General features: G+C 36.6%; 1 protein-coding gene across 1 annotated transcript in view; it reads right to left on the bottom strand.

Moving 5' to 3' along the window:
* Positions 1 to 3,688: 3,688 nt before the first annotated feature.
* LOC102807779 (uncharacterized) overlaps positions 3,689 to 15,307 on the bottom strand; it is a 28,960-nt gene continuing 17,341 nt past the window's right edge. Inside the window, exons 2-6 of the mRNA XM_078013316.2 lie at positions 11,695 to 11,808; positions 8,765 to 8,905; positions 6,283 to 6,438; positions 5,370 to 5,579; positions 3,689 to 5,269 (exon numbers count right to left, since the gene is read on the bottom strand). Coding sequence (XP_077869442.2) covers positions 4,956 to 5,269; positions 5,370 to 5,579; positions 6,283 to 6,438; positions 8,765 to 8,905; positions 11,695 to 11,808 — 935 coding nt within the window. The 3' untranslated portion in view covers positions 3,689 to 4,955. The remainder of the gene's footprint in view (positions 5,270 to 5,369; positions 5,580 to 6,282; positions 6,439 to 8,764; positions 8,906 to 11,694; positions 11,809 to 15,307) is intronic.

Genomic DNA, 15,307 nt, shown 5'->3' with positions numbered 1-15,307 from the left:
ATCCGCATGTGCATAGAAACTGGATATATAGTATACATGACAACGAGATTTAGGTACAATAACTCAGTTGCCGTTTGAAGAGCGACTAAAACAAACTAATCAGGCAAGCGAAACTGTTAAAATTGCCTGCATGTTCGTTTAATCAAACCAAGTATTTCGGCCCGGCTTTGAAACCGATGCAATAATACGGGCAGTTCAACTAATTTGATTGTAAGAATGATTCAGAGGTCTTGTGAGTCACGTTCAATCATACCGCCACCACTTTTACAGTTGCAAAGAATAGTCGCACGTTTACAGTGAGGCTTGTAATATTATATTCTTTTAATTTAGCTTTGTAAATCTTAATGTAGAGTCAGAATTATTGATGGTATTTCTGAAAAGTTTTACTTCGTCAGTATATATGTGTGACGAAACTTATAATATTTACATAATATAAAGTATATTCATGACATCACTGACAATGTGGCTTTATTTACTTTGGAAGATGTAATGGCGCCAGGCCATTCTTTTCACGACCAGGAAGCATGCCTTCGAAAAGATGAGATGTTTGTGCACAGGATTAAAACAAATGGACTGTGCGGAGGAGGTGGGCGTTTTGATCAAAATGTGAGTGTTGTATTTGCGTAGTGTTTCTTAATTTCTGGGATGCCGGAAAATAATTTATACATGGATCATTAAAATAAGATATGTAATCGACATGGAAATTGACCATTCCAATAGTGACTGCAAGTAACAGACAACAACTAGAGGACAGGTACACATACTGTAATACATTGTCAAATCAATGAGAGGAAGATATTGACATATATATATTTGCAAATAATCGTGACACTCGCCAACTATCAATCTACGGTCTATCAATCAGACACGTGGTCTGAACTTATTTGCATGGTTACCATATTTGTTCACATGAGCAGGTTTTCCCCCCAAACGCTGTTTAAATCGTTCTGTTGACATATCCTGATTTATTATTCTAAAAGAGATGATTATGTCTTTTTAAAACAGCTCTGTATGAATTTTATACTGTATACCCTGGCATAGCATATTAGTTGGGAAATGTACACTGTGATGGAGATCGAATCTTGTGTTTAGTGTTGTCATGTATATATGTTTTACATTCACTATTTTGGACACTTTTAGATACATCTAAAACGGTGTCTTTGCAATCCTGTTACGTGCCTCAAATTTATCACATTATTACAAAAGGCTACGATGAAAATATGGAAGTGTAGTAGAGGTTAAGCTTGATTGCCCGTAATTTTGTAGTGAAGAACAATATGTAGTATTTTGACTCATTTGTAAGAAAATTGATCGCCATGTACTCCCAAATTTAACTGCAGTATTAAAATTGGTAGTGATTTATTTGCAGTAATTGTGCTTAACATGTCGGTAATTTGTATTTAGTTAATTGAGTTCCTCTCGTTAAATCACAATTTTGAGTAAAACGGTTCTCCCATTCTAACTATAGTGCAATAATATTTATTAACACACTTCATAGCCCTATCAATCAATCAGATTAGCGCATATTAAAAATATCACCACTAATTTGCGAACAGGTCGAACGGCTGTAACATTGTTTCCGCTACAAGGTATCTCGCATCACTTGAGTCGAGTTCTGTTCTATGTGAATATTTGTAACCGGGAGATAATCATCGAACACAACGATTATATTGGTCGGTTCGACCGTAATCGTCTCACCGTGTACGCAGCTAGCGCTGATTAATTGAAATTTCCACGGCATTCTAAGAGTGTATGTGTATTAGATATGTAAATTCCCACTACCCTGTACTTTATATGTAAATTTCCAGTACCCTGTAGTATATAAGCATACTACCAGTACCCTGTACTATATATGTAAATTTCCAGTACCCTGTACTATATATGTAAATTTCCAGTACCCTGTAGTATATGTGCATAATTCCAGTACCCTGTACAATATATGTAAATTTCCATTACCCTGTACTATATATGTAAATTTCCAGTACCCTATACTACATATGTAAATGTTCAGTACCCTGTACTATATATGACAATTCCCAGTACCCTGTACTATAAACGTAAATTTCCTGTACCTTGTACTATATATATGTAAATTTTCAGTACTCTGTACTATATATGCATATTTCCAGTACCCTGTAGTATATATGTAAATTTCTAGTACTCTGTACTGTATATGTAAATTTCCAGTACCCTTTACTATATATGTAAATTTCCAGTACCCTTTACTATATATGTAAATTTCCTGTACCCTGTACTATATATATGTACATTTTCAGTACTCTGTAGTATATATGCATATTGCCAGTACCCTGTACTATATTTGTAAATTCCCAGTACCCTGTACTATATATGCATATTTCCAGTACCTTGTACTATATATATGTAAATTTCCAGTACCCTGTAGTATATATGCATATTTCCAGTACCCTGTATTATATACGTAAATTTCCAGTATCTTGTACTTTATATGCATATTTCCAGTACCCTATACTATATATGTAAATTTCCAGTACCCTGTAGTATATATGCATATTTCCAGTACCCTGTACTATATACGTAAATTTCCAGTATCCTGTACTTTATATGCATTTTTCCAGTACCCTATACTATATATGTAAATTTCCAGTACCCTGTAGTATATATGCATATTTCCAGTACCCTGTACTATATACGTAAATTTCCAGTACCCTGTACTATATATATGTAAATTTCCAGTACCCTGTAATATATATGAATATTTCCAGTACCCTGTAGTATATATGCATATTTCCAGTACCCTGTACTATATATGTAAATTTCCAGTACCCTGTAGTATATAGGCATATTTCCAGTACCGAGTACTATATACGTAAATTTCCAGTACCCTGTAGTATATATATATATGTAAATTTCCAGTACCCTGTAGTATATATGCATATTTCCAGTACCCTGTAGTATATATGCATATTTCCAGTACCCTGTACTATATTTGTAAATTCCCAGTACCCTGTACTATATATGCATATTTCCAGTACCTTGTACTATATATATGTAAATTTCCAGTACCCTGTAGTATATATGCATATTTCCAGTACCCTGTACTATATACGTAAATTTCCAGTATCCTGTACTTTATATGCATATTTCCAGTACCCTATACTATATATGTAAATTTCCAGTACCCTGTAGTATATATGCATATTTCCAGTACCCTGTACTATATACGTAAATTTCCAGTATCCTGTACTTTATATGCATATTTCCAGTACCCTATACTATATATGTAAATTTCCAGTACCCTGTAGTATATATGCATATTTCCAGTACCCTGTACTATATACGTAAATTTCCAGTACCCTGTACTATATATATGTAAATTTCCAGTACCCTGTAGTATATATGCATATTTCCAGTACCCTGTAGTATATATGCATATTTCCAGTACCCTGTACTATATATGTAAATTTCCAGTACCCTGTACTATATATATGTAAATTTCCAGTACCCTGTAGTATATATGCATATTTCCAGTACCCTGTAGTATATATGCATATTTCCAGTACCCTGTACTATATATGTAAATTTCCTGTACCCTGTACTATATATATACGTAATGTTGTCTGAAACATTACTCGTTTTATACCTTCAGAGACATTGTGTTAAGTAAATTACTTACTCCCGACACATCTGCAGAAACGTACACTCTGCATACCAGTAAATAGTTATTTATTGTCCTGTAATCGAGGTGTACATGTATCATACAATAAGACTAAAACAAAGTCCGTTCTACATGAATAGATATCAAACGAGTAACCATTTTTGTTCACTATTCAAGAACTTTCTAATTGCGCACTCGGTACGTTATTTGTTTGCTAAACGAATATTTATCAGTAGGACTGATTTAATCTCGTGAGTGCTCAGTGTACCTAGCAGAAATAATGACATTGAATTTAACATTAAATGCACTCCCTGCAATGTGACTCGTTCTATATGCATTGTTGGGTTTTGAGACATGTTTTTTTTTTCTTTTATTTGCAGTAATCGTCTTTTTGCAAGAACAGAGAATACACGCGGGATCTCTGAAAGACCTTTGGGCATATGTCAGTCCTATCTCCCCACGCTACAATTAGTCAGCGATAATGGTGTGATATTCAGACGAGATATGGCTAATAAGTATCTAATTAAAACAACACAGGAAACGTAGCTCGAACAAAGTAGAATAACTAAGTAGAATTCTAAACCACATGATGTCTTGTTGAATACATGCCGAGGATATTACTGTCCATGACATGCGTCTGAAGTAGTTGAAATTGCTGGATACTCGGCAATAAGCACCGGCAAGCGCATTGTAATACATCCACTGAAATACAGATTAAATATCAGAATGGAATATTTTATATATATATTGCTCGATCATGTATAAAAATTCAAGATCTGTTAGTCTCCTTCTAACAATACAATGGTGGGAGTGTTCAAAAGCCTTCTGCGAGACAGACAGACGGATGAAGAAATCACTCTCGTCGGCTCAAGGTAAACTTTATTTTCATCTTGAGTTCGTAAAATATGGACACGACAGTCACTGACTTAGATGTTGAGAATCACACGACTACCGCAGTTTAATTTGTGAGGGGTTTCCTTTTAGTGACTTATAATTGTGACTATAGAGATGATCACTCTAACATGGAAAATTGCATCACTGGTATTATGACTTTGTAAAAAAAAAAAGATGTGAAAAAGTTACCCCACCACACCCTTTACCGCAACTCTTGGAGTACGTAGCAGTACCAAAGAATATCATATAGTTATTTTTCTTTCACAACGAATTTCGCGATATACTGTCAACATATTGAACATTTTCTAGAAACAGTACACCCAGTTACGTGGTATTCTCTTGATAATCGCGTATCACGGGCTGTAATGCGCATGACTAAATTCAGCACACAGTCTGATCAATTACTGATCTTGTCAGCCGTAATTCACTCTTCGTATGGCGGCGGCGGAGTGATATCCGACGAGGGTGTGTTTATTCGGCTCTGGTAAGGAGGAGGTAAATCCGTTTCACCGCCGTATTCGGGAGGTGAAACGTTCACCCTATCGTAAGAGGGCGGCGATGCCATCATATTGACACGTTGAATCGTATGTGTAACATCATCGCCAATACGTAGATGCGACTCCGTTGCATTCCCGTCTGATTGGCTGCCGTACATAGGTGGCATTCCTTCGGCTATTCGGGTACTTTCGTTTATCTCCCCTTCATCAAATTCGGTGAAGGAATGTCTTGAGAAATTTGCTGAAAAAAAGGTATAAAATCGACACATAACAATGAATTTCCGATCTGTAATTAATAGCTATCGAGTTGAAAATTAAAATACACAAATTCCAAGGCATACCTGCATCGACATTGATTATGTCATCTTCGGAATTTTCCGTAATGTCTTCGTTGATAACCGAACCGCTGTTCGTGCTTCTTCGAAGAACGACGCAGTAGAAGCAAGCTGCGGCGGGCAGTATGACAGTCGTGATCAGGACAGCGGGCACAGAAGCCAATATGACGCCCACCGTGTCCGTATCGGGCGGTTCTTCAGAATCTTTCCACCATTCTAGTCGAATGAGATAAACAAAAATGAATGCACATACACAAGCTGTGTATATAATTTTCGGTAAAGAGCGCCCCCTGCGGCCTTATTTAAAACTGTTTAGTTTTGTTCCCATTATTCATTGCTCGTTGACAAGGGTTCTAATAAAGTCTTCTTCGCCCTGATTACATTAGGAATTAATGTGATTATGTTATTTGTACTATATAACAAGGTTCATGTACTCCTGTGACAGCAACATTGGGAATAATATCAATAATGCTGTTAAACACGATAGTAATAATATTGTGAATAATAATTAACAAACGTTGCCTAATAGAATAATAACATAAAATACTAAATATACTAATCAGTGATCCACGGTGGCCGACCACACTGTACAAATAAGTAAACTATTTAGAAAGAAGCTAAAACCGAATTATTCACACGCCTTTACTTAAATTGTCTATTATTGCAATTCTTCTCACGTAAACCCAGTTATGAATGTAGTCAGCGAATAGTCACGATTTGCTAGAGGAGGTCAGATCAATTGACCCGTTAGAAAACTGAAACAAATTTTGACAACCATCTGCGATATAACTAAAGAACACAGAATAGACATGGGAATTGTGTAATTCATTCAAATTATATGTACTACGGAAATTATGAGAAAACGCGCTCTGTAAACAAAATAGCGACAACTTGTATCACTCTCAAAGATAACTCTTACCTTCTCTTAACTCGCAGTTCTTGCCAAAGTATCCCTCGTTACATTGACATTTGGCCGTCTCCTGGCAACGCCCTCCATTCAGACATTGTTCATCTGTTTCACAGTATCGCTTGCAACCCTCGTGCTTTACCGTCTTGACTGCTGAGGTTACATAGGCTGGGAATGACAAAATACAGAATTGAAAATGAAGAAAAACCCATTGGAATAACGACATTATATGTAATTATCTGACCCCTTTCATGTTGTTCAATGCAATCTCTTTACATGAGTATCTTCAGGCCATTCAACATGTTACAGTAGTGAATAGAGGATTTTACGTTTTGTGTTAGCCGAGATTAAAAATAGTGTCAATAAACCAAATGGATTATTTTCCTGTGTTGTGCAACTTGCCAAATTCAAATAATATACGCAAAATTCAGACTTCGAATTGACCAAAAAAAAAAAACGTTTTGCTCGAAGGTAGACAGCAAATACGTGAATATATCGCCATTTGTAGTTGAACATTATATATTTCAACACACATGCCTGATGAGTGATTCATGTACCGTCCGTTGCAATACTTAGTCCATTAAAGAAATGGTCATGGGGGACGCAAAGTTCAATTTTGGTAATTATCACAATCCAATTTCCGCTTAAATTCTCGATGCAATATATGTTCATACATACTATCCATTTTTATTGCTTGGTGTATGAAATGTGCATGGTAACATGGTTCACTGTTCATTTTTGCTAAGTAGACTGGACAGGTATTCATTTCTACTACCACTTTCCTGGAACTGTAATGTCGACGTTTGAACACAAAGCCGTCGTTGCTAAGTACCTATGCAAAACCACGTAATCAGTAGCTAAACAGGGGGTGCCTAAGTTGTACTTCCAAATTGTATTATACACAGGAAAAATCTTCTGATGATTATGACAATCAGAAAAAATATTGCTTTGATAACAGATCCCGAAACATTGAAATTAACCTGTACTAAAAGATCGAGATGCCTAATCAAATAATCAAACATAATTTTCACAAGGACACTCTAGTTTAAAAGCCTTCTAAATCGATTTCAGGGTCCTGTTGGATTAGATTGCTCGTGAACTGTACTATGTTGGCCACAGGGTTCAGTGAGAGGTTTTCTGCAGATTATACTAAGTGGAAATGGAACTTAAATGTTTAATACGATATGTGATTTGTTCTCAAAAAATACAATTGTTTATGTGAAAACATATATGACACGGAGATGCAGGGTTGTGTCCTGATGAATGCACTACAATGCGTCATGATAAAGATTACAACGAGTCAAACATTTCACCGACAATAAGAATAAATTGCAATGACAGATATTAGATTTAAGTGCGAATTTATTAGTGTGTACGGCTACAAAAAACATGTTGCAGATTTTGTTATCGCAACCACGAACATAAAAATGAACGAGACTAGAAGTCCATTAAGAATTATAGTTTAAATTTGGCATCCCTGCATTCTGATAATTCCCCATTATCTTTTATTACTTTTCGAGAAGAGTAATATTCTTAACATAGGCAAGGATTTTATATATATATAAAATATGCAGCAATCTAATCCGGGTTATCACTGGTCAATTTGATAATTGACTAATTTGCGGTGGACAAATCAGCATAAATGAATGATAGATGTATGTGGCGGGCGCCTCAGCTCTGCAGGATGTGCCCACTCTTTTTGAAACACCTGGCATCAACTCATGGTTAGTTTCCAGGAAGTCCAAGTATGTTGTCAGAGTGTTTGCTAATTGACGTAGAGTATTGACATTGTATTTTTTCAGTGAAGATGCTAAGGTTCAACTCCTCTCTTATAATGTCCCTTTCAATGTATCGACATTATGAGTACCGTTACGATGTACCCGCGTAGGTACGATCACGTACATCGTAAGTCGTTGGAACAAGTCGATTGTTTTATGTAACCACGTGTAACAGAGGTGCTTCGACAGAAATTGAGCGCCTCACTCAGTTATATATTTTCCATTCTAGCTTATTTCTCGCGATAAAAAAATCGATAATCTATTCCCACCTCAGTAACGAAGTGTATTGTATTTTAAGAGTTTTGAAAATGTTGGCTTAGTCGTTATTTATTGCTTTTAAGATCAACCAAGTAGTACTGGTATTGTGCTCATGATACTGTGTAATATATTTCGGAAGTAGAAATCACAGCATCTTATTCGTTGCATAGTTTCCCACGTCTCTCAACCAATTACAGTTGTAGAATTGAGTTATTTTCATAACAGTGACGAAACCGTCATTCATTTTCTCATTATGGAAACGAAACAACAATGAACATATGACCATTTCTGCTTAGTCATGACAGAATTGTGGCAGAATTAGTCACGGTTCTGTCAGTCGTCGCGGCGCTGTGTTCGATAAAGCTACGTAATCAGAATACATTGTGTGTTTACACAACATTTGAACGTGAGCAGCTCAACGACTCCGGCGCGTGAAGAGCATGCAATGTTGTACTTACATCCTTCGCAGTGTTCGCCGAAGAAGCTTTCGTGGCAAATACACATACCAATGGTCTCAAAACACACCCCACCATTCTTACAACCGCCACATTCGTTGTTTGGATCCGGAGAACCAATTGGGTATGAAGGACAGGGATTTCCTGAAAAAATAGCATTGTAATAATTATCTATATTTAAAGTAAAATAAAGTCACATCGGGATTATATAATATTAAAGTCCAGTATAAAGCGTTTTTTTTGGTGTATTGTGGTCTAACCGTGTATATGGTAATTATCATGGTATTACTAATTGTAAGCATGTACCAAACACCAATTATTTCACTCGTTATTATACTCTGTTCATGAGTAAGTCAGCTGGTGTGTATATGAATTGTATATAGCAAGGGGGGAAGTTGTGAAACCACATTCACGAAACATCACATTACACAAATTTCAAAGCAAAAAATAATTTACATGAGTATTTACTACTCAGAGGCGGCTACACGTAATTTTGCATGAGGGGGTGAGACCTGCTCACCAACCTTGCGCCGAAAGCGCGACTTTACAAGGGGGTCCGGGGGCATGCTCCCCCTTAAAAAAATGAAATATAGACGCTCTGAAACGCTTTTCCTGCATTTTGAAGGTTTCAGCTTGTATTGGAGGGGCGATCGCCCCCCCTCGTGTGCCGCCTTCACTGATGTCCAATTTCACAATCACGACGCGTTAATATTCCGTGAAACTGGGATGTCGGTAAATTTCAAGTTTACTCGTGAATATAAACTCAACTCAAAATTGATGTTGACGTATATTCATTCAAGCGTTCCAAGTCTAGGATCGTCGAGTACATCAATACAACGGCTGCTTATACATATTGGTGTGGTAGGCACGTACGAACAGTTTGTTATTTCTGACCGCGGGGTTATAACTACTGCTGTATGACATTTACTGTAGCCCCTGCGATCGTCACTCATGTATGGAATAACATTTGCAAAATCTGCAAAATGCGGATTAACCCCCGTTAGACGAATACGATAGCGACAGTAATTGTTGGCTGGAAATCTGCTCTGCATTTTAAAGTTAAAACATGTCAATAAATTCAACTTCAAAACCCGTGCACCAAAGTTTCTTATCATGTGTTGTCAGTTGTCTTTAATTTCTACATCATTCGAAATGGCACTCACAAAAATGTTCATATTCGTAATTTGAAAGTAATTTCGTCGTAATTGCTGTTGTGTACTAGTTTGCTTTAAGGCCAGCATACTTGTTTCACGGAATAAGACCACTGCTCTATTATAGAAACGTGTCTACAGCATCGTAACATACATAAAACATTTGGACTTAAAATATTGTTTAAACGATATGATTTGTAGATACATAACATATGCTAGAATTATTGGTACGCAATTAAGAGTAAATGGCTAAATATATGTTGCAATGAATATTAGTAATAAAATATTAATATGCATGTATAAACACAATGAAACATTTATGTATTCAACAATTAGTAAATTATTAACATCTTTAGCTGATTTGTGCAATTGTCAACTGTTGATATGTTTATAAACATACATGAAGACACACTGTAATACACTAGCCAAAATATGTAAGTAATATAATCTGAATCTTAAATTAACCACATCTTGAATTAGCGAAATGACATTGTAGCTAAATTAACTAAAGTGATATTCTGGCGGAAATGACATATTTTACTATGAAAGTACGATGATCAGATTACAATTTATTTTCTTGAAACACACTAATATGTCATTCATTTCATTTCCGGCTTGTAATTACATAGACCCCTATTATTGAATGTATTTGGGGGAAATGACATACAATTTTCAAATGGACTAACACTCATTCTAAGTGTTTAAGTTTCTTGCTAGACGAAATGACAGCATATTTAGTCGGGCAATCACGCAATAGCTTTCATCAAAGACTCAATGCAAAAATACTCTCCAAGGTCGACTACTTGCTTAACAAAGATTGAGAACAGATGTCATGAACTGCGGTCTTTGCAAAATTAATTCTAATTACTGTAACCATACACCTATGCTGACTGCTCGAACTCACCTGCATGTTCTGATTTCAAGGGAATAATTAGGCACGTCAATCACGTGTTTATATACTCATGTTTCTATGCAGACAATGTTCACTTTGTTCTTACTGACGAGATGTAACATCTTCAACATGTTTCAGAATTAAATCTCATTACTATATCAGTACTAGCGTGACATTCAGTCGATGTTAACATATGTATTCATTGTAGTAATGTTTAATGGGTGTACAGCTAAACGACGTGCAAGCATTGGGAAGAATCTCAATGGTTGCGGTGCATACAGCGTCCAGTCGAATTTAATGTTGATCGTTGACAATTGATTCAGTCGACAATATATACGCAGTAATGAGTTCATTTATGTTCATAACACATAATGGCTTATTATTTTTAATTCAATGTTATGCAGATGTGGAACCCACGGTCTATAACTATTACGTCATAGCTACAACTATGATAAAGATACGTTACATAATACCTAAGATAATAATATAAGATTACTACGAAGATACCTCAAAGTATGCACGAAGACGTAGCGCAGCGGAGGTTGATGCGACAGCGTACTGTCTGAGAGCATACTTTGAGGTATCTTCGTAATAACCTTATTATTATACATCTTTTCCTACCAAGGATACATCATGGGAATGCCGAAATCTAAAAAGTTTAGAACAGAATCAGCGAACTTCTTTGTATGGACTCCGGTCAAACCCGTGACAGCCATGTTTGTTTTTATTATTAGAGGACGCTTACGCGCGTAATCATTCCATATTTGGAATTAGCATTTCCTAATATGGTAGGATGAAAATACCCCGTAAAATACCGCAAAATTACGGCACGCTGTAACCAATGAAGTTACGGTGAGAGATGTATAATAATATAAATTAAGGTCACTTACTTTTATCGCACAGGTCACCATAGTAACTGGGAATGCAGAGACATTTACGTGCAAACTCTATACAGGTTCCTCCATGCAAACAACCGCCACATGGATCCCAGCTTATCAAGTAATCTGAAATACACACATAATGTAGATCAGATATCAACCTGGAACGTTTCCGATTACCTATCCACTTCAACACCTAAGCAATGAATTGTACTCATCCAAACATGATAACGTATACTCCATCAGTGACGTATTACGTATGTAATAGATATATTTATTAATGCAATGCATGTACACTGATCAATTTGATAACAAGTCCATTGTCTGCTCGGTAGGGAATTAGAGTACTGAATGTGTACGGTACAGTATAATACTAAGCTGATATATCTGACGGTGGACATTGCAAATGAGACTATGAAGCGATTCGCCTACCATCTGAGCAACACTAAAGTGATCACAGAGATGGTTCAATACAATAAATACCGAGAGCTTAATGTGTACCATGCACGCATGTTAAAATGGCATTGTGACAACGATGAGATATTTACAGGGAATAAAAACAAATACATACCCAGTATATTTATGGTTATTATGACAAACCCAAATTGAAAAAAAAAAAAAAAACATTTCGACGCATTGACTAAGGGAAAAGATTGACAGAAAAGCGCAGTAATGTATATGTATTTGCACCTGTCGGAAACAGAAAGCTGAAATGTACTCGATCAATAAACAAGTCAATTCGAATTTTGCTAGGTTAAAAATAACACGCTGGTGATGCATGTATGTAACTATGCAATAGAACATATGATTCAAATAAGACGAGGAAGCCTATATTGTCAGATGCACGTTATTTAATGCACGCCGGGTCGCATACAAATATACCATAATCTCAAAGAAAGGCTTAGGAATTAGTAAAGTCACTATTACACGTCTTGTTCATCTTCCGACGAGTTATCCAATGACCGGACAGATGTTATGAGCATGCGCATAATCTCAGTTATAAAGACTGTATAAACCATGATCTGTATAACAACTTACAAGCAGTGACCACACTATTTCACGAAATAACTGTAACGTATGAGTCGATTTGTTGAATGAGAATAAAAATATACATATATTCATTCGAAACGTTAAATAATGTAATCTCCATCATTATAAATACAGAAGCGGTGATACTATACAATACTATGTAAATGCCATTTCCACTGTGATTAATTTCAATCGCATTTAGAGCATTTCTCTGATTAAAATCGGTGCCAGACTGGCAGGCTCGTGAACTCGTACCAATGTCTCACACCGACGTACTTCAAAATAGGAAGATAAATTATAATCATGGATTATATGTATGAACTAACTGAATATCATAACCTGGAGGATAATGTAAGACATTTGCTGATGGTATTATTATTCGAGAGTAGCGCGATTATACCCTAGTCACGTAGGTGAATCTATAGTGAGACCCAGATAACTCATTAAATAATTGGCCGCTTTAACAATCGTACGAAGACGAGCAATCGCCGATACACATGATACAGCTTCACAAATTGGAATGACAACCCAGACGTCACGATTCTGAAAATTGAGTTGTCAACGATTCGGAACAAGATTTACACCTGCGTGATTTAGTTTTGCCCATGGGAATAATATTTTCTGCATTTCGAACAGTTAAAACGATTGAGCTTACCATCAAGCCAGTTTGCACCTGTCCCCGAATGTAAAGACTGTGTCAAATAAAAATAAGCTAAGCTGCAAGAACATATTTCATAGAGTCACATCGCCATAATAACGATTTCAAATACTGTTCTATTTAATATTCTTGTTGTCGTAGTCATAGAGCCTACATGTGACCTTTCATGGCAGTAAAAACATTCACTACTAAATATGTGTATTATTACCAAGGGACCGGCATTGCTGTAGCGTTGAGTAATAAAAAATAATTATTGAGTACAAATACGATATCAAAGTTGTAATAAATGGCTTGATTGATTTGAAACCAATTAGCGATGGACTTTAAGCACACTAGCTCCGATAATAGTCTTATCATATAAATATTTATAAATACGACTAGTCATCAGTTCCGTGAATGATAATGACTGGACAAATTATTATATACCGAATCAGCACTGCCTTGTCAGAAAACTAATACATAGAAAAGTCATATATATGCCCACATTGGTGGACAGATGTGAATTCAAAAAAATTGTGTTGATATTGAATTCAAATTAGTAAAAAACTATGGACTATCATTTCCATTCAATTATCAGTTGTTATATACCCATTTGTAATTTCTCAAATGCGCTGACTAATAACGCTGCGCAATAATGACTGTCGGGATCAAACATTACAATTGCCATTTAGTGTCATATCGGTAATTCTAAAACTTTCGTCGAGCTAAATAATTATTGATTAAGTGTCATGAGGTCATTATCCGTGAACTTTCATCCACCAGATCAAAGATAGGCAGGATGAGCCAGAAGCACCAATCACTATCAAATGGCAGGACATTGTAATGACATAAACTCACCCCAATAATAATGAGCATTGATTGACATTAAGGATTGATTAGCAAGATTGTTGAACTTATAATGTCAACTGTCGACTATCAGGACTGTTGAGTGTCAACACTGAACATCGACTAGCAAGGCTGTTGAGTGTTGACTAGCAAGACTGTCGAGTGTTGACTAGCAATGCCAGGGGCAGATCTAGGATTCTGGAATGGGGGGGGGGGGCGATAAGTTGGCCGAAGGCCAAGTTAGCGAGCGCTGATGGCGCGAAGCCCTGTTGGTTGTTAAAAATAGGGGGGCCGCGGCCCCCTCGGCTCCCTCTAAATCCGCCAATGTATGCCACTCAGCATTGACTAGCAAGGCCACTGTTGAACTTCAACTAGCTGTTGAGTGTTGACTGCCATGGCTATTGAGCATCAACTAGCAAAGTCATTGGGCATCGACTAGCAAGAAAATTGAGCACTGACTGGCAAGGTTGTTGAGTATTGTCTAACAATGCTGTGGAGTATCGACTCGCAAAGCTGTTGCACTTCAACTAGCAAAGCTGTTGAGTGTCGACTAGTTAGGTTGTTCAACTTTAACTGACAAGGTTGACTATCAAGACGTTTGGGCATTGAATACAAGGGTTTCGACAGTAAGGAATCGAACAGCAAAGCCATTGATTATCAAGGCAGGTGAGTGTCAACTAGCACAGTAGCTGTATTGACTGCTAAAGTTGTAGTGAGATGATGAGTAAGGACGTAAAAAGCTGTGTATTAGCTGTGGTGCATAAACTGCTAAAATAATTGGTAAGTTAAAACTGTGGATTGGTAATTGTGGTTAGAAAAGTAAAAACTGGAAAGGTTGTGAATAGTCACCTACATATGGTGTGGTAAAGTCAAACATACGCACATTGAATAGTGACAGTCGAAAAGTATTGATATCGAATATCAACTGGTAATGCTTTCGAAAGTCATCTGAAACATTAGAGGGGTCACCTGGAATATAATGACAGTGTTTGAAATGTCAGGTGGCAATGATTTAGAGAGTCTCACAGACGTGGTGCAGGCTGGTGGTAAAGTTTGGACAGTTATATTCGTGAAGTAGACTGACTCTCACAGAGGTGGTGCATGCTTGTGGTA

This window comes from Saccoglossus kowalevskii, chromosome 3, assembly GCF_978046115.1.
Source record: "Saccoglossus kowalevskii chromosome 3, keSacKowa6.1, whole genome shotgun sequence".
Classification (NCBI taxonomy): Eukaryota; Metazoa; Hemichordata; class Enteropneusta; family Harrimaniidae; genus Saccoglossus; species Saccoglossus kowalevskii.
Note: the sequence above shows the minus strand (reverse complement) of the source record. Positions and strands in the feature narration are given on the sequence as shown.